Source organism: Oncorhynchus nerka, linkage group LG19 (assembly GCF_034236695.1).
Source record: "Oncorhynchus nerka isolate Pitt River linkage group LG19, Oner_Uvic_2.0, whole genome shotgun sequence".
Classification (NCBI taxonomy): domain Eukaryota; kingdom Metazoa; phylum Chordata; class Actinopteri; order Salmoniformes; family Salmonidae; genus Oncorhynchus; species Oncorhynchus nerka.
In genome coordinates, this window is record NC_088414.1 from 15177678 (window position 1) to 15198943 (window position 21266).

Sequence of the window (21266 nt, forward strand, 5' to 3'; positions counted from 1 at the left end):
AATTTATGCTGTAAGGCCCAGGCATGCAAAATGTATATTCCACTTAAAGTAGCTGTCCAGTGTTTCAAGATTTCTATGAAATATGATCTATAACTATTTACAATATGAGTGAAATGGTTTTCCTTCCCCAAAAATGTAATTATTCTAAAAGAGCCAATGCTAAACAAACATTATTTACAATGAACAATTCTGATATATTTCATATTTTCAATGATATGTACGATATTTAACTGTCTTGAACTTCTATTTTGTGTGTCTACGATATTGAAGTGTATCAACATCGACCTCTTGCAATATAATATGTTTGGAATATTACATTACTCCTGGATGCATACCCAGGTGTTTGTACTTTGATACTGATTATATGGTCCTGATTATATGGTCTTTCATTTTGCTTATAGAAAGAACTCTGATGGCCATTAACATAGTCTAAAATGTATTTGTTAGGACACTGCAGAATATTGCATCGCCTCATATTTTAATTTCTGATGCAAGGACATGTTCTTGTTTTCATGCTTGAGGGTTGATTCTACAAACTTCAAAGAGCAAGGTGTCTAAAGCAGTTTTTCTGTGTTTGAATGGTGTTGCCATACCCCAACAACAGTTTAGTTTATTAATTTGACCATTTAAAAAAAACAAGCACCGAGGATAACACACAATAAAGTCTGGGACTTATTTTCCGTTGTGGTCCTCTTGAGACAAGATGGCTATACAAAATCGAACACAGTATGGCAGTGAAATAATAAAACAAAAACATCTATCTCATCATTCTACTTACATCATAGGGGTTATTCATATGGTCACAGAGGACATCAAACATATTTGTACTTTATTTTTAAAGCTGTCCAGAGAGGATGTTGTTTGTATGGGCAGAGGCAACTCATTCCATTCTGAGGCTCCAGTATACAAGAAAGTACCTTTCCCAGCATTACTCCTGAACCTGTATAAGCGCACATCAGCAACACCTCATCTGATGCTGTGATTGTGTGCATCCCTAACACGAGGAAAGTAATCACTTAAATATCTGGGCGCAGGACCATAAATACTCCTGTAAACCAAACCTAGTCTAATCTGGGACACACTAGCCTCAACAGGCAGCCAGTTTAGTTCCTGAAAGCAGCTCCTGCCTATGTGAGTACGTGGACTCACCTTCAACACTACCCTGATCTTATTCTGGGCTATCTGGAGCTTCCTCTTCATAAGTTTAGATAAGCCCCCAAACCAGGAAGTACTAGCATAGTCAAAATGGCATTGAATGAGGGCAGTAGCTAGCACTTTCATGGAGTCCTTATCAAGCAGCTTGGGCATTCTAACCAAAAACTTAGTCCTTGCATTAACCTTCCCTATCACCTTATTGGCCACGCTCACACCTCCCAAGCTTCCATCAAGGATACATCCCAAGTAGCTAACAGAGGTGTTAGTAGTCAGCACCTCACCCCCTAACTCCACTCTGATTTCAGACAACCTACACAATTTAGGTCTGGATCCAAAAATAATTGCTTCAGTTTTCCCTAAGTGCAGTGATAGCTTATTATCTCCAGGCCATTTGCTAATGTTAGTGAGCTCTGTGCTAAGTATTCTCTCCAATATAGTTTTACTTTTGTGAGACACCAGAAGTGTAGAGTCATCCGCATAAAGAAAAAGAAGGCAAGAACAAGCATCTTTCATATCAATTAATATATAATAAAAACAGCAGAGACCCAAGCACGCTTCCCCCACGGAACTCATTGGTTTTGCCTGAAACAGTGAACCATTAACCTCTACTACTACTTGCTCCCTTCCTGATAAATAGGACTTTATCCAGCCTAGAGGGATACTGCTTAACCCCAGTGGCTCCAGTTTGGAGATAAGGAGACAGTGGTTAACTGTATCAAAGGCCTTCTGTAGGTCAAGCAGTACCACACCACAGAGATTTCCCTCCTCAATCTCTTTACTGATGAAGTCAGTCAAGTAAAGTAGACATGAATCAGTGGAGTATGTTTTTCTAAAACCCGACTGAAAATCATACATTAGACCCTGTTTGTTAACATATTCATACATTTGCTCATGTACAATTCTCTCCAGGATCTTTGATGTTACACAGAGGATAAATACAGGCCTATAATTCCCAGGGTCAGATTTGATCCCCTTCTTATACAGAGGTATACCTTTAGCTTGTTTCATGTCCCTGGAAAGGTGCCTTGTTCAAGAGAGAGATTAACAATATGCTTAATACAAGGGCCAATTTGCTCAGCAGAATCTATTAGAAACCTTGCAGGAATATTATCCAGGCCTGTGGCTTTGGAGCATTTAAGCTCTGCCAGCATACTGACTATTTTGACTGTTGCTACCTTTGCAAAAGAGAAAGAGTTTGGCTGAACCCCTAATTCTACATAATACTTCTTGGTGTGGGTGAATACTGGTCCATAAAAAATATGAATGACAAGTAAACAGCTGATTGGCCAGCTCAGCCAATGAGATGTCTCTACAAAAAACTTGATGTTCATTATTTATGAGGAAATAGCAGCATTATTTTTAACATCTGTTTGAGATACAAGTTTGAGGTGGGGTTTTTGAAGAGTTTATTTTCTAATTTATGCTTTGGCCACAAATACAAATATAGGACAAGTCAACAACATTAGTTGGGAGATAACAGATTATAAACTTTTAAGATTGAGATTTTCACGGGACACTTACCCACCCCCCAACCACCTTCTGCGGCTATGCACAGGTATGGAGTGCATTCAGTCAAAGAGAGGCCTATATGAAAAAAAGCGTTATTCTTATCGTCCTCACCGTGTACACCTTTGATATGTGCCTACGGTAATTAAATTTATCTGTATGGAATTCTTGCCATTATTTTATATTTGCTGCTATGTGCAAAGGACCCAACCAAAGATCGACATAGCAAAGTGCAGGTGAATATTTGCAATCCCACGCCTGTGCTAATCTTTCATGAACAGATTCAGCGTGTTAAATTGAGGAGCTGACCAATTACACAAGACTTCAATTCTGGGTTAACTGAGATTACACCTGTGCTGGAGTGGCTATTAGGAATGTATGATGGCACAAGCCACTAGGCCCTGCATACAAAATGTTGATGATGAAACGCATCAATACTCCATGAGGAAGTTATAAAAAATTTATGGAAATGGACTTCCTGGAATTCAAATGAAGCCTCATGTAAATAATATCTGGTGCATTTTATCCAGTAGAATATAATGCAAAAAATATAAGCACATAAAAGCCTACATTACAGAGTGTATAGAGCTGTCCCAAGAATGTACTGTTAAGGAGTGTAGCCGTGGAGCCGACCCTTAACATCCAAGGACCTTACTTGTTTGTTTCTGAACAGTAACAGGTCCTGGAAGCCAAAACAGCCAAATACTCCATCTAAACATGAATTGATTCTAAGTTATGGTATGGTTCTAAAACATAAAGCCCTCTTCTTTCATATAACATCCAAATAATTTCACAAATGCTAAATATACGCATACTCTACACTGTTTCAACTTGCTTTAACAGCAACCAAAAGTATTTTTCAGTTACAACACGTTTTGGTTTTTTTGAAAATTCTTTCTTGCAGATATGAAGGTTAATAAGCTCCAAATGTTTCTAAAAACGTATCTCAAACAACTCTTATAAAGGTTAAGAAAGAGCTTCGGTTCAGCGTTGGATGTGGAATGAGCCAATGCTTACAATTGGAGCCATGAGAAGTGCTAGTATAGCCCTACTCATGGATCACGATCCAATTCGTCTGTCAAACTTCCGTTTGTAATAAAGTTCTGCAGATGAGTAAATATTCACACTCTTGGATGTGAGTCGGCAGTTGGGCTCTCTCCCTGGCTTTCACACTAGTTTACTGTTTTATTACCTCCACCTTGCCTTCTGATCAACAGAGGGCCCGATCTTCAGGTCTTGCGTTCTCAATCCATCGCCTCTACCTCTGCTGCTGCTTGGTTCCCACCACAACACTAGGCTATTTTGCATACCCCTCCCACTCGCTTCTTCGACACGAGGACGGTCCTCCCCCTTTCTCACTATAAACACACCCAATTGACTTTACCTAGGGAAGACCCGACTCGCCGAGCGCACGACACGCACTAGCTAGAGACATAGAACTGCTATAGGATCAGACGCACGTCTGGAGTCAGGCTGCTAGCGCAAATTCTTTTCCTTATTTTGTATTTATTGGTCCTTATTTGAACCCGGACAGAACGCTGAATTTAGAACTGGAGATCTAATCACTGAACTAAACATTTGGATGATTCGAGTCCATTGACATTTCTATAGGGATAGAAATAGTGTCCAGGTCCTCCCCAAATATAGCGATTCCTTACCGAGGAACACAAGACGCGCATACTCACAAGCACAAGTGGCTTGCTTGAACCAGCATCGTGGCTACTTTTACAGCAGTGGCATGTTCGAGGGATAAAGCGGACAAAATTGAACTCTCACCTAAGGAGGTATGTATGGCACATAGTCTACTTGTATTTTCCACATTAGAGAATTGTTAATTGTCATTATTGTTATGATTTATATCCATGCACGGAGTAGCTGAGCATTCTCATTCTCTCATTATCCATTGAGATGTGGCGTCGTGGACTTCAGAATTCATGGAGAAGCTCCATCATTATTGTGTCTTATTTTGGGGAAACGCGTAATTTATGAACATAGCCTAAAGAAACGTTGTTTTAATGCATTTTGCAGCAAGATATTTAAAGCAATTCATCATACATAGGTTTATATGAGATCAGATGCCATATTATAACAGTTTAGAGGGCAATATTCATAGGGAACTTTATTTTGTTTAACGTTTGCATTATCATGTTATTATTCTAGGCTGCATTGTATTCTAGCCTAACTCAAGGAGAGAAGCAAGACAAAGCAAGGATTGTGATCATATAAAATGTGCTATTGTTAGGGCATATAGGTAAGCTACGAGGAGTTTTAGACTATGCAGGCTATGTCGTTTAAATACAATATTTGATTGCTCGTCTTCAAGCCAGTCCCATCTAGACAACACACCAAATGAGGCCATTGGTTATTTGTAAACAGAAGAAATCATCCCTTGCAAATGTAACCCTTGAATTTTAGGATACCCTTTATATTGTGTTCTCTTATCATTGATTGCACCCGGTCTGTTCTAAGTGGTCTCTCCGCGTGCCCTATTACAGCTGCTCCCCGTATTAATAGGGGCACCAGGTTCGATATGGCTCCAACATAGCTGCTGATGTGTCATTTATGTTTCTAATTTGGTTAAATTCGGTAAAGACCACAATTTTAGTCCCATTGAGCGTTGGGCTTAAACACAATTAACCTCTCGTGCAGAGATGGTGACACCCGGTTGGGGACCGCGCTGATTATATCGGTTACATGACAATTAGGACAGATTATATTTAATATACACTGCAGATGAGCATATGGTGGCAGTTTACCCAGACGGGTATTGTTGACATCTTGCCGGGTAACAGGGTTAATTTTTCCTGCAGCGATTGAACAGTTATAGGATATAGCCTACACTCTTAGAAGTAAAGGTGCCTGGAAGAACCTTTTGTGTTGCCACACTGGCAGAATCTTTGAGGAAACCCTTCTGAAAAGGGTGTTTGAGGAACCCCTGTGTAAAGGTTCAAACTGGGATCTTTTTTTTGTGAGGGAGGGGTTCAATTTTGAACCTTTTTAATCATATATTGTTGATTGGATACCAGATTGGAGGCGCAGTTTATTGGAGGTGTGGCTTTCAGATAGTTCATTTTGGCCACCCGTTGGCATTAATGTCATGCCGTTCATCGTGTTAAGTTTGTACACTGCAAATAAAAATGTCCTTGAATATTTATGCATATGACATATTCTTAAATATAATATTAATATTAACATTGCTAATATTTGATTTCACCTTTATTTAACTAGGCAAGTCAGTTAAGAACACATTCTTATTTATAATGACCGCCTACCCTGGCCAAACCCGGACAACGCTGGGCCAATTGTGCGCCGCACTATGGGATTCCCAATAACGGTCGGATGTGATATAGCCTGGATTCAAATCAGGGACTGTAGTGACACCTCTTGCACTGAGATGCAGTGCCTTAGACCGCTGCGCCACTCGCAATAAAGTGGTAACTGATCCAACTTTGGGATTAGCACAGGCTTTTGAGGAACTCATACACCGCTTTTAGCTTTGTTGAAGCTACAAAACTGTCTGTGTTCAACTTTAATGGGGAAGAAGTGAAAACAGTAGCCTAACATTACAGATTAGTTATACGAAGTAAACAGCCACCTACAAACATGTCTGACGACAAAATATTTGAGAGTGAGGAAGAAAACTACCGGAGGGCCACAGATGTTTATAATCTGTAATATATGTTCTATGGCAATGGGGCTCAAAGTAATTATATTGTTAGGACAGGTGGAGGTGGGGGTTACGAATACACAATAGACCAGACTACATGCAACCAAATAGTCCTACCCCAGGTGGTTCCTAGGACCATGTATTTCCCGCAAGACTATACAGTTGTTAAAAACATGAAATGTTGTCATGCAAATGAACCATGGCTAGCCAACACATCAGACATTGGTGATTATTATTATGAAAAAAAATAGTAGACCTGATACTAAGTCAATTGCACTTTCCTGCAGTCAATGACCAAAGGTGCCCTCTTTGGCCTCATGGCTGGAATTTTATTCAAATGTTTTAGAATTTCATAATTCATATTTATGTTTAAAAAAAATGAAAATCCGCAGTTTCTGTCAAACAGTTTTTTGTATTATATTTTATATATATATAAAAAAAAATGTATTTTCAATTTTTTTAATTTTTTTTTTATTATTTTCATTTTACTTTTTAAAATTTTATTTAGAAAATACACTTTTTTTAAAAAATATATAAAATATAATTTAAAAAACAGTTAGACATAGAAAATGCAGATTTTCATATATATTTTTTTTATACATAAATATTAATTATGGGGAAAAAAATGCTTTTTATAATTTTCATTATTTTCATTTTACTTTTTTTTTTCTCCACAATTTTGTGGTATCCAATTGGTAGTTACAGTCTTATCTCATCTCTGCAACTCCTGTATGGACTCGGGAGAGGCGAAGATTGAGAACCGTGCGTCCCCTGAAACACAACCCAACCAAGCCGCACTGCTTCTTGACACAATGCCCACTTAACCCGAAAGCCAGCCAAACCAATGTGTTGGAGGAAAGGCGACCGTGTCAGCGTGCACTGCACCCGGCCCGCCACAAGAGTCCCTAGTGCGCGATGGGGCAAGGACATCCCTGTATATAAAGTGTAATATTGGGATTCAAGTTCTCAGTGTAATACATTTCAACTCTACATCTGACATGATGCAGGTGATTTTTTTAAAGTGTAATATGCTTTTGGTAGATTCACATTCTGTTCTCAGTATTACACTTTAAAACTTCCCCTCTGTTTATTTCAACCTCTGGGGCAGAAGTATTACATCTGAAATAAAGATATTTTAAATACTGTACTGTAATGAAAATAAATGATATTTTTTAAAGGCCCACAAATGTGATATGTGTGTATATTTCCACACTGAGGTTTGAGTAATACTGTGAAAATTATGATAATGCCCTTTCAAAGCGCTGTTTAGAAAATTTGTTTAAGACTAGTCAAATAAGAAGTTCCAAACCTTCTGGTAACAGATAGAGTTTTCCCCTCAATCAGACCACTTATAGTCCCACTGTAGTAAAATAGTTTCTTTTTGACAAAATAGACACAACACAGTAAGGTACTTAATTTCTTAATAGTTAGTTAATTGTTTTTTATTCTGTCCATTCTGCAAGATTGACATGACTATTGTAAATGTTACTGGATGTCTTATTACGATGTAAGTCGCTCTGGTGACACTTAAATGTAAATGTAAATGTATTATCTCCTCAACATATGCTAACCAGTACAGTGCCTATACTACAACACTATAAGATCAACTCGAACTGCGATGACTAGACTACAAACTTCCGCACGCTCGCTTTGACGCTTTCTCTTCTCAAAAGCGCCTCTGTATTTTGGCACGGCGACAGATCCAATCCATGGGAATACAGAAGGTACAGCTCTGTCTTTGAATTTTCTTCTGTGTTTTGTTACAATCGTTTCTGATTGTATATCTCTTTCATAGTCATCATCAATTAAGTGCTTACTAAACACATCGATTTGCAAGATTGGATGTAGTGGTGTTTTGTTCATATTTCCAGTATTTTAATCGCTACTGGCCATCTTCTGCACCTGTCTGTATCTATCAATGGAAGACAGTGACATTTTGTGCCTTCTTCCATAAAACTCACATCTGTGACTTCAAACTTCAAAGAAGGGCATACAGTGCATTCAGAAAGTATTCAGACCCCTTGACTTTTTCCAAATGTTATTACGTTACAGCCTTATTCTGAAATGGATTCAATCAGTTTTTTCTACACACACAATACCCCAAAATGACAAAGCAAAAACAGTTTTTTAGAAATGTGCAAAAAAAAAATCACATTACCTAAGTATTCAGACCCTTTACTCAGTACTTTGTTAAAGCACCTTTGGCAGTGATAACCGCCTCAAGTCTTCTTGGAATTTGACTCTACAAGCTTAGTACACCTGTATCTGGGGAGTTTCTCCCATTATTCTCTGCAGATCATCTCAAGCTCTATCAGGTTGGATGGGGAGTGTCACTGCTATTTTCAGGTCTCCAGCGATTTTTGATAGAGTTCAATTCTGGGCTCTGGCTGGGCCTCTCAAGGACATTCAGAGACTTGTCCTGAAGTCAATCCTGCGTTGTCTTGGCTGTGTGCTTAGGGTCGTTGTTGGAAGGTGAACCTTCGCCCCAGTCTGAGTCCTGAGCGCTCTGGTGCAGGTTTTCATCAAGGACCTCACTGTACTTTGCTCCGTTAATCTTTCCCTCGATCCTGACTAGTCTCCCAGTCCCTGCTGCTTAAAAACATGCCCACAGCATGATGCTGCCACCACCATGCTTCACCGTAAAGATGGTGCCAGGTTTTCTCCAGACGTGATGCTTGGCATCCATGCCAAAGTGTTCAATCTTGGTTTCATCAGACCAGAGAATCTTGTTTCTCATGGTCTGAGAGTCCTTTAGGCGCCTTTAGGAAAACTCCAAGCAGGCTGTCATGTGCCTTTTATTGAGGAGTGGCTTCTGTCTGGCCACTCTACCATAAAGGCCTGATTGGTGGAGTGTTGCAGAGATGGTTGTCGTTCTGGAAGGTTCTCCCATCTCCACAGAGGAGATTGAGCACTGTCAGAGTCACCTCCCTGACCAAGGCCCTTCTCCCCCGATTGCTCAGTTTGGCTTGGGTGGCCAGCTTTAGGAAGAGTCTTGGTGGTTCCAAACTTCTTCCATTTAAGAATGATGAAGGCCACTGTGTGAGGCCACTCGACACAATCCTCTCTCGGAGCTCTACGGACAATTCCTTCGACCTCATGGCTTGGTTTTTGCTCTGACATACACTGTCAACTGTGGGACCTTATATCGACAGGTGTGTGCCTTTCCAAATCATGTCCAATCAATTGAATTTACCACAGGTGGATCATGTTGTAGAAACATCTCAAGGATGATCAATCAAAACAGGATGCACCTGAGCTCAATTTTGAGTCTCATACATACGTTTTCAGGTCTGAAAACTTATGTAAGTAAGGGATTTTATTTTTATGCATTTGCAAACATTTCTTACCACCTATGTTCGCTTTGTCATTATGGGGTATTGTGTGCAGGGTGAAGAAGCCGGATGTGGAGGTACTGGGCTGGCATGGTTACACGTGGTCTGCGGTTGTGAGGCCAGTACTTCCAAATTCTATAAAACGGCATTGGATGGATCTTATGGTAGAGAAATTAACATTAATTTCTCTGGCAACAGCTCTGGTAGACCATCCTGCAGTCAGCATGCCAATTGCATGCTCCCTCAACATGAGAAATCTGTGGCATTGTGTTGTGTGACAAAACTGCACATTTTAAAGTGGACCTTTCATTGTCCCCATCACAAGGTGCACCTGTGTAAAGATCATGCTGTTTAATTAGCTCCTTGATATGCTACACCTGTCAGGTGGATGTATTATTTTGGCAAAGGAGAAATGGGATATAAACAAATTTAGTGCTCACACATTTTAGAGAAGTAAGCTTTTTTTTCGACTAGATCACCATCATGATCAACACGGTGGAGTGTGCAGTGGATGCACACAGTCTAATATATGTGCGTATGGAACATTTCTGGGATTTTTAAAAATATTTCAGAACATGAAACATGGGACCAAAACTTTACATGTTGCGTTTACATTTTTGTTCAGTAATAGTTTCAATGTATGGAATCACTTGAGACATGTTTGATTTTAGATCAACTTTAACATGTGATGACAATACAACAGAACAGATGAACAGGACTGACATTTACTCTAACGGGGCACCAAAAAAAGCCACACTCCTACTAATCCACGCTTCCACTCAAGTGTTCCTCCAGGAACCCAGTGCTACATTGAACCAAAAAGGTTCCTCCAAGAACCTCTCAACTAACCGAAGGTGCAAATATGAACCATTGGCTAGCATCTGTTCCTTAAGGAACTCTAGGGGTGTACATGCCTTGCTGTTTACTTTTGAAAGTTTTCTCCCCCTAGCCAACCCTTACAAGGTATCTAAAAAGTTGTTGCAATGTTGCTGAAGTTGTCAGTAATGATATTCGAACACGCAACCTTTGGGTTGCTAGACGTTCGCTTTATACAGCTACCCATCCACCCTGACCCACCACCCTCATTTCATTTTTCCATTAAGTAACCTTCTGTCTTATGTAACGATACCAAATGTATTTGAGTGTTCTGGATTTTTGTTTACTATGTTAAGTCTTGTCTGAGACCAGCCTGTCCTAGCCCAGTGAGCGACCCTGCTGATATTGATCACATCAGACACCTGTCCCTGGAATCAAAATGTGACTGAGCCTGCATCCCAAATGGCACTCTATTCCCTATATAGTGCATTCTTTTGACAAGGGCCCATATCACTATATAATGTATAGGGTGCCAATTGGGAAGCACCCTGAGACTGAGATGGTGACTCAGTACTCTTCCCTAGGACTGTGTAGAGATGAGTTATGCACTCTAACAGGGTTTAGCTTGGACTAGCTTTCATTTGTATTCTGGTTTTCTGGTTAAAAAAAATGCTTTTAATATCTTCTCATGCATTTTTCTGTTTCCGTATTATTGGGTATATATGAGCTACTGGTTTTCATTTTGTGAATCACTCATGCCAATGGCTGTGTGTTTTACTTTGTTATGATACGTTATGTATTCTAAATCCAATTTCTGTTTTTTTCTTCTCTTTCCCAGGATTCAATGAAAATGTCTGTCTGCGTCCACGAGAACCGCAAGTCGCGTGCCAGCACCGGCTCCATGAACATCTACCTGTTCCACAAGTCATCATATGCCGACAGCGTCCTCATGCACCTGAACACGCTGCGGCAACAGCGTCTCTTCACCGACGTCCTCCTCCATGCCGGGAGTCGCTCCTTCCCCTGCCACCGTGCTGTGCTGGCTGCCTGCAGCCGCTACTTTGAGGTAAAGACACTTATTACCAAGAGAGGGAACCATTAGCATTTTCCATAAGAAAACATGCATGTTTATCCATCATGCTAACACTAGCTGGGCTAAAAGGTTTACAAACGAATTAGCTAACGCTCTTGGTTTCCGATCCTCTTTGTTCTCTGACAGGCCATGTTCTCTGGCGGGCTGAAGGAGAGCCAGGCCAGCGAGGTGGACTTCAGGGACTCCATCCACCCGGAGGTCCTGGAGCTCTTATTAGACTATGCTTACACATCCCGGGTTGTCATCAATGAGGAGAATGCAGAGTCCCTCCTTGAGGCCGGGGACATGCTGGAGTTCCAGGACATTCGAGACGCCTGCGCCGAGTTCCTGGAGAGGAACCTGCACCCGTCCAACTGCCTGGGCATGCTGCTGCTTTCCGACGCCCACCAGTGTACGAAGCTGTCTGAGCTCTCCTGGAGCATGTGCCTCAGCAACTTTCCCACCATCTGCAAGACAGAGGATTTCCTCCAGCTTCCCAAAGACATGGTGGTGCAGCTCCTGTCCCACGAGGAACTGGAGACAGAGGATGAGAGGCTGGTCTACGAGGCTGCCCTCAACTGGGTCAACTACGATTTGGAGAGGAGGCACTGCAACCTGCCTGAACTGCTGCAGACCGTCCGCCTGGCTCTACTCCCTGCCATCTTCCTCATGGAGAACGTGTCCACAGAGGAGCTGATCAATGACCAGTTGAAGAGCAAGGAGCTGGTGGACGAGGCTATCCACTGCAAGCTGAAGATCCTTCAGAACGATGGTGTGGTGAAAAGCCCCTGCGCCCGGCCCAGGAAGACCAGTCACGCCCTGTTCCTGCTGGGAGGACAGACCTTTATGTGTGACAAGCTGTACCTGGTGGACCAGAAGGCCAAGGAGATCATCCCCAAGGCAGACATCCCCAGCCCGAGGAAGGAGTTCAGCGCCTGCGCCATCGGCTGTAATGTCTATGTGACTGGCGGGAGGGGCTCAGAGAACGGTGTGTCCAAAGACGTGTGGGTCTACGACACCTTGCACGAGGAGTGGTCCAAGGCGGCGCCCATGCTCATCGCTCGCTTTGGCCACGGCTCGGCCGAGCTGAAACACTGCCTCTACGTAGTTGGAGGACACACGGCCGGCACTGGCTGCCTCCCCGCCTCGCCCTCAGTGTCCCTGAAACAGGTGGAGCAGTTCGACCCGGGGGCCAATAAATGGACCATGGTGGCGCCGCTGAGGGAGGGTGTGAGCAACGCAGCGGTGGTCAGCGTAAAGCTGAAACTCTTTGCCTTCGGAGGCACCAGCGTCACTCACGACAAACTACCCAAGGTGCAGTGCTATGACCCGCAGGAGAACCGCTGGACGGTGCCCGCCTCCTGCCCACAGCCCTGGCGCTACACTGCCGCTGCTGTCCTTGGAAACCAGATATTTGTGATGGGTGGGGACACAGAGTTCTCAGCGTGTTCGGCCTATAAGTTCAGCAGCGACACGTACCAGTGGACTAAAGTGGGAGACGTGACAGCCAAGAGAATGAGCTGCCAGGCCGTGGCGTCAGGTAACAAACTGTACGTGGTAGGGGGCTACTTTGGCACGCAGCGGTGTAAGACTCTGGACTGTTATGATCCGACGCTGGACGTGTGGAACAGCATAACTACCGTACCCTACTCCCTCATCCCAACAGCCTTCGTCAGCACCTGGAAACATCTCCCTGCCTGAGATGCAAGGGATCCTGGGATAGCCTGACACCTCCATCCCAACCCCCCTCCCATGAGGTATGGAGATAAGTCTCTCTGTCTCTCTGTCTTGTGACTCTCCACTTGAGGACCTTCGACCCATGAGTCCAATATACATTTCTCCTTTATTTCTTTTCTGCCCCAGTCGAATCGGTGGAGGGACTCCTGAGCTTCGCCCAATTGTCTGTTTGTTACTGTGGTGGAGAGAGATGGAATGTATAATGTATAAGTGATATTCTGGAGAGTCCAAACCGGAGAGTTTCAAAGACGAGCTGAGTGCATGAGTTTCTTGTTGTCAGTTTTTCTTATTAACACCTATCTATTAGGGCTGTGTTTTGGAACATTCACATACTGTAACTTCAATTCCCAGCTGTTTTCATTCAGTAGCCGTCTCTCTTTTACAAGGACAAATATCCTGATTGAATCAAGGACAAATTGACTATTGATAGACTAATTATATTGCCACGAGAATTTGGCCATGGCTGAACTGCATGCTTTGAATACTAACCAAGCAGCCACTGCTATTTGACTTCTTTATTTATTTCCTAGTCTTGTCGTCTGGTTTTCAGCCCCGAGCAGACAGTATGTGTGGCTTGCTGACTCTCTGTCTGGCACTACTAAAATAATGTGTAGGCAGAGCCAACATAAATACAGCATGTAATGGATAGATATATTTTCCACATACAGTATGTATGTTTGACATGATATGTATGTACAGTTACATTTCAGGATAATCTATTCCATGACAGACACAGATCTCTCCCATGATGCCAGTAGGTGATTGCTCAGTGATTCAGCAGCAAAGCTGGATTTGCTATGTCTGGCTACTGAGGAGATGGAGAGAGAGAATGAGATGCCCATTGGGAAAGGAGAGAAGCGGTGGATGGTAGACTAAAGTGTATTTTTTTTTAATAAGCAACATCTTCACACAGGCTCCATTGTCTGAGTACTGAGTGTGTTTTGAGTGGTTGTGTCGATACCACGGAAAACCACAGATACAGGGATAAACTAAATGCATCCCACCACATATTTCACCATAGCTGGACATCCCTTTGTGTTTGTGCGTGTGCATGGGGGACCATGTAGAGAGAGGGGTGGGAGGGCTAGAATAGAGGATAGGGGTTCGTATGGGTAGGTTAAGTGAGTTTTGAGGCCGCAGGTTTGGAGTGAGGGAGGAGGGACAGAGGGGTAATTGAAACAGAATAGAATACTTTTATTGTCCCTGTGGGGGAAATTTGTCTGAGGGGAGTGAGCGGAGGGGAGGCCAATTAAACAATCTACATGCAGCCAGGCAGGCTACCACAGCCTGCTGAGGCTAATCCACTCTCAATCGCCTCCTTTTTATGGGTTTATGGAGAGAGAGAGAGAGAGAGCTGCTCTTCAGTTACTGAGATGAGAAGACACAGGGTGGTCGTAGGGAGGAGTGGGGAAGGAGTAAGGCTTTGGCGCCTGTCTTTTAGAGAAAACACGTCTCCACAGCCATACAGATGTGAGAGATCAAGAGAGAGGGACAGAGAAAGAGAGAGATGGAGAGGAGAGGAGAAGTATGATTGGGCTGCAGCTGTCCAGCATGCTCCAGTCTCCTGTTTGGTAATGCCAGGGAGCGGCTAGGAGCAGCCTCACTGCTCTGTCTGTGATGCTGATGTGCCTCTCCTCTCTGCTCTCCTTGGATGAAATGCTCCCTGACTTAGAAGGGGCCCTTTTTCTTCAGTGACTCATCTCTGAAACAGAGACTGTAGTGAAGGCTTTAAACCTCTCTAGACCAATGCAAAACGACTGATTTTGGTTGTACAATTATTTCAGATGGCAGTCAGTCACTGAGGTAGTGTAAGTGTTGACTGCACAGAGACACAGTGACAGTGATATATTACTGTCTACCAAATAGTGGGAGGGGAGGAGAGGGGGAAGAAGAGAGGAGAGAAGGGTCTCTACTCAACACTTTTCACAGGGACTCAACTCTACTTTGCCCTCTCTCTTCCTCCCTTCCCTTTCTTAGGCATATTCCTTCCTGTTGGTTAAAGCCCCAAAGGAATCTGGTTTCAAGCAAATCAATGTTTTTATTCAGAGATCTGCTTTAGTCTCGCAAGAGTGCCAATACTGATAAAATCAAATGTGTTATCGTTCCATTTCGTAACTTCCAAGGTTGGTAAAGACTAGCGAACTCCAGTTTATAGAATCCACCCAAAAATCTCAAATTAGGTTTCTTTTATCAGTCAGATTGCTCATTCCACTGATGCGTTGGAGAGGATACATATGTTTGTTTATTGTTATTCCTCCTTCGCTATGCTATGACATCCAAGCAGATCTGCCCATCGCTGGGCTAGAATACCTAGAGCTTCTCCAAGAATAAATTAGAAACCTCTTCTGGGAGGAAGATTTGGCTGCTTGTACTGGATGTACGGGGGCTACTGTTATGTGTGTGCCTGTGTGTCCTCTAGATACCACAGTCATTTGTAAGACCGGCTTCCCCCCCCGGCCCTCTAGTTAGGGCCACAGGGAAGAAGGCGAGACAGATGGAGGGGGTGGATATCTTTCAAATTGATATGGAGTGTTCCCTAGGCTATAAATCATCGGTGGCGTAATGCTGGAAAAATAAAGATATGCGCTTTTAAAACAAAAAGGTCAGAATGAGATGCAGAACCAAAGCTGGTCAGATGTGAAATATCTAGCTGGATTTAGAGTTGGGGGTATGCTAAAAAAAAATAATAATAGCCTAACTGTTTTGGGGGAGGAAATGGGATAACGTTCACAGAGGAGAGAATTAGCCTTTTAGCTTTAATACTTGATATCGCTGACACACGTCTGTAGAGAAACAGGTGCAAATGCCAGGCCAGGGCAGGCAGTGTCTGTTTTGTTTTTGCTGAGGGGAGAAAAAAAATGAATGAGGGGTTATGGTAAAATAGTGAAGATAGGATCTGGAGCCTATCTGAGTGATTTTTCCATCCCTGAACTAGTGACTCTTACGGAGTGTGTTCATTTTATTTTGCCTGTTTTTTCCGGCATGAAAGGAGAGATACTTCCCATGACCTCTTAAACACTGTTTGCGTTCCCGCTTTCATTCACACAAGTCCTCTGTCGTGTTCTTTGTCTAATGCTTTTTTTCTCTCTCTTATTTTTCCTCAGATTTCCCTGTTTTGCATCATCCACTGGATTGGAACTTCCTGTCTGTGCAAAAAAAATGTAAAAAAAAATAATCCATAAATAGACCTGAACCATGGTGTGAGTGTGAAAACACACCTTGATCCACCCTGATGATGCTGTGAGTACACAGATGTTTAAAGAACCATCAATGCTCCTGGGAGGTCCTTGTACACAGAATGATGTCACAATGTCAATGATGTCATATCATTTCTGAGAGGGAGGTTAGGATATTGTTCATGCAAACGCGCTCAAAAAACTGCTGCTTGTGCTGTAAAATAACAACAACCCCTTGATCCCAGTGTACTATTGGCAAATGACGCTGTTGCTTCGCAGCCCTTCATAAAATAACCATCAACATACCAGTCAGTCACACACACACACAGCATTTCTTTCCATTCAATCATGAAAGACTTTGTCGTATTGCTATGTCGTTGCGCTTCTCACTCTGATAATTCTGTGAAATGAAACGGGGGAAAAACGGAAAAAACACACCCTCTGCACAGGGACTTTAATATAATGGCATGAAGAATACCTGGCTGGACATAGGATACATATGGAGAGAGGAGAGTGGAGAGTCAGTGATCAACATGTGCGTGATGGAGAGTCAGTGATCAGCATGTGTGTGACCAGACCAGAGAACAGGACAAAGACAAAACTCTTCAGCTTGTTTATAACCAGCTGATCCACAAACTGATCCAGGATATGCACAATGAAGGAACAACAACATCCCCTCTCTCTCCTCCCCTCCCCTCCACTCTTTACTCTTCCGTTCTGTTAGTTGCCTCCGTTGTGTATCTGATACATTAGACTCCTTGCGTTCCATCTGGGAGAGATTATATTGCTCTATTGGCCACCAGTCCTTCTGCCCTAGCCAAAGAAGAGGAGAGAGGAGAGAGAAAAAGAGAGAGAGAACATCCTCCCTTCCTCTTCCCGTCCCCATCACCTAGTGGGCGTTTGGGTTTAAAACATTGTAATGGGCGTTGGGAGTTCCTGTTTGGCAGTTTTGTGTGAGACCTGGCTCTAGCTGTCACTACGTGTCCTGGGGACTTTAGGTGCCAGCACCAGCTGAGCCTGAGAGGGGGGTTGGCGGAGGGGGTGACATGAATATTGATGTGAGGAACCCCAAAGGAAGCCCATTTTGGCTGTAGGCTACTACACTCTCCCCATGCAAAATAACACAAATCCAAGAACAGTAAAGGACAATGCAACACAGAACTGAAGAAAATGCTCATTCAAGCTCAGTAGTACTACACAAAATACTGTTTAGTCTTGGACACTATTTACGGATTGTTCTGATGTTATTCCAATGAGAATTATTGTTTTGTTGGAGTACTGATGGATTGATCTTCCGCTTTGCCTAAACGGTGATACTGAATTCTTCAAAACATCTATGGTCATGGTGACTCGATACGTTTGTCATGAAATTCTCTGGTCAAGAGAATCTTTTCAATTTGCTCACCCAAACTGAAACTGAAAATATTCATTTTCTGATCTTGCTGCAATATATTATGTTTCAGAAGTCTTCATTTATAAGAAAATGACTTTACTTTATTTGTTTATGTAAAATAATGCTTAATCCTATATATTGTTTCTCTGCCTGCATTCATACATTAGTAAGTGAATGAATGTTTATCGTTTAACGTGGTATATCATGCATGGCCCAAGTTAAAGCTGCTCTATTTTTGATCTCATTTGGGATGCTTTTTTTGCACAGTTTCTCCCAATGTGGAACCTTATCTTTTTAAAGTGGGGTGGGGGGTTGTATGAACACCTCCAACCATTTGGCCAGTGAGGTGTACAGATCAGAGGTTAAGAGGTCAGGGGTTAGGGGTCAGAGTAGGGATGAACATGGGGAGGATGGACGTCGCTCAGATTACCCAGAGTGCAAGTGTAATATCTCACATATTAATGTTGACTTGACTTCTGAGGCATATCTGCTTAATTTGATTACATTTAACTAACAGACTCTGGTCAAACTGGGGCTTAAAGCGCTACACCAAATGGCCTTGTTGTTGTGTCAACAGAGACACTGCTAGAGGAAAAACAACAACAACAATGTTAATGACAAAAACAAGCAGGCTGTGAGAATTTGTACGTGTTCGAAGCTAGCAGCAGAGGCGTGCAGTAACTGTCAGGAACATCAGCACAATGACACACAAACCACACACGCACACACACACACACAAACACACACCCTTTGACCCTGACACCGCTAGCCAGGCCCTGTGCAGTTATGTGAGGAATGTGAAGGTGGCAGCTGTCCTTGGAACAGCTGGGGGACTGACTGTGTCACATCTACCCTGGGCTCAACCCCTTCAGGCGTTACTCTAGGTCCCCTCACTAGGTCCCCTCTGAGTCCCTGGGCCCTTTAAGTCCCCACACTCAAATATGAAATATTCTGAATTGAGATGAGTGTATGTAAATCAGACTTTCTTGTAAATAATTTATTAATATCAACGGGAGACTTGCATGACAATTTGAGCATGTAGATCTCAAGTCAGAATACTTCCCGTGTAGTGTGAGAGTGAAAATGAGGGGGATGAGGAAGCGGATGGGTTCGTTGAATCCTGTAATCTTGGTGTGTTGGTGTTGATAAGGGCAGGCGGACACCGCAGTGCTTTTCACAATAGTGTCACTGATGTATGGGAAGAAATATGAGAGTTCCTAAGACCAAAAAAGGGAATTCTGGACTTTTTGTCTGTTTGTCTGTCTAGGTGGCCAAAACATTGGCATATACAGTTTAGCATCAATGAAATCATTATGTATGTCAACAAAAAAGCTAACAGTTGTATAGATTTTCCCAGGATGTATAATGGTTGTATTCAGTGAATCGCCTCAACCCCTAAGAACTAAATGGGCAACATTCCACATTCCTGTTTCATTGTGTGAGCTACCCACTTCATAGCCCACCTCCCAGGCCTACAAAAGCAGGAATCGTTTGAGGAATTCTATGGAGACTCATTAGCACCTTGATGCCAACCCCCTAACCAACCCGTTCACAGAACACTGCCCAACTGGCCTCACAAATCAGACAAGCGGGTTACTTAAGTGATCATGCCCGAGAAGCCGGGGTTTGGAGGATAAATTGGCATGGGTGTTGTTAGGCCCTTGATGAAGTCAAGGGCCGGCAAACCGGGACAATATATCCTCCAAACCCCGGCTTGGAGGGCATTATCACTTTTATACAACAGGTTACCAACATATTCAAATAATGATTGACACATTTTCATTCAACTCTATTTTGATTAATTTATTCATACTATTTCATCCTTCCACAAGATATAGTCCCGACACAAATCTATGGTTGCTAGAGACGAGACCCCATCGTTCGTTCTAAATGTTCCATTGCCATACTGGCTGGCAACGTTCTTACCCCTTGCTTGCTATCTAGCCAACTACGGGTAATTTACAGTCATGTCAAAAAGTGCAGCCAGAATAACAGCAAAGTAGCAGCATTTACATTTGTTTAAGCTGTTTCCTAGTGACATTTATTTGGATACATCCATAACAATAAGTTAATGAGGCGCGATTTCGCCTGGCATAGAAAATGTGCTCCCTCATCAGGACACTGTTGTTCAGAGTACCTAGGCAACAATACAGCTACAGTAACACAATCACTTCAACCGGAAGCTGGAAAGACTGCAAATTAGCTGAGTTTAGTTTAACCTTTTTTCAATTGACATTTTTTTTGTATATATGCCAAAAATTATGCCAGCTGAATATTGAAACAATGTTGCAAATGTCGGAAAGACAGACAGCAAGGTTCAACAAATCTCCAATGTTGAAATCAAAATGTTAGTCTAAAATAAACGTGAGATAATGTCCAGACGCTTTTTATAGTGGAGATCAAGTTTATTAATTGCCTGGCTGGGCTGATGAGACAGTGGATTGCACAGTCAGATGAAACAGGCATTTTAACGTCATAGATTTAGCAGGTGGTAATTTGTGGAATAGACACTGTCTGGAATGCGGTTTTAACCAATCAGCATTCAGGATTAGACCCACCCGTAGTATAATCCCCTTTAGAACAACAAATTACCCTGGCAATGGTCAACAATGACTGCCCCTCCAATTTACACGTAATTGTTGAGTGCCATTTTTTTCCACCTCTCTCATTTCTCTCTTTGCCCCCTCTCTCTTCCCCCTTTATCGAGACTCAGCTCGGTCACATGAGAGTGTATTCTCCCCGGCAGGCTTGCTGTAGGCATTCACCAAAATGATGTAAAATTCAGACAGGATGCATCTTTAAAAGCACTGTTATCAATGTGCGTTTGTTTTAATTTCTTTTTCATGTCCAAGTAAAATTTTATTTCAATTTTTTTACAACATTGTTTTGTACATGTGACAGATTTTTTTCACAATGTGAAATTCATAGCAAAATAAACATAAGAGTTTTTCCTCTTGACTGTAATTACTTGCCTTGCCTGTCTTTATTTGCAATTGAGCTTTTATACACTGAGTATATAACATATTACAAACAGGTGAAAGCTATGATTCCTTATTGATATCACATTTTAAATCCACTTCAATCAGTGTAGATGAAGGGGAGGATACAGGTTAAAGAAAGATTTTAAGCCTTGAGACATTGAGACAATGTGTATGTGGGCCATTCAGAGGGTGAATGGGCAAGGCAACAGATTGAAGTGCCTTTGAATGGTAGTTGTTGGCAGGTGCACCGGTTTGTGTCAACAACTGCAACGCTGCTGGGTTTATCACGCTCAACAGTTTCCCATGTGTATCAAGAATGGTCCACCACCCAAAGCTCATTGGAGTCAACATGTGCCAGCATCCCTGTGGAATGCTTTCGACACCTTGTAGAGTCCATGCCCCGACAAATGTAAGCTGTTTTGAGGGCAAAA

At 42.5% G+C, this 21266-nt stretch overlaps 1 protein-coding gene across 1 annotated transcript; it reads left to right on the plus strand.

The window, feature by feature from the left end:
• The first annotated feature begins 4066 nt into the window (after window positions 1-4066).
• On the plus strand, window positions 4067-20821 carry LOC115101100 (ectoderm-neural cortex protein 1). The gene is made up of 4 exons (XM_029620294.2): window positions 4067-4445; window positions 11315-11542; window positions 11696-13305; window positions 16390-20821. Exons 2-3 carry the CDS (start codon window positions 11321-11323, stop codon window positions 13247-13249), a joined length of 1776 nt encoding a protein of 591 aa, XP_029476154.1. The 5' UTR covers window positions 4067-4445; window positions 11315-11320; the 3' UTR covers window positions 13250-13305; window positions 16390-20821.
• The last annotated feature ends 445 nt before the right edge of the window (window positions 20822-21266 follow it).

Coding starts and splice junctions, on each gene's coding strand:
- LOC115101100 (XM_029620294.2), top strand. CDS start 11,321: ATGAAAATGTCTGTCTGCGTCCACGAGAACCGCAAGTCGCGTGCCAGC. Junction 11,543..11,695: donor CCTGCAGCCGCTACTTTGAG/GTAAAGACACTT, acceptor GTTCTCTGACAG/GCCATGTTCTCTGGCGGGCT.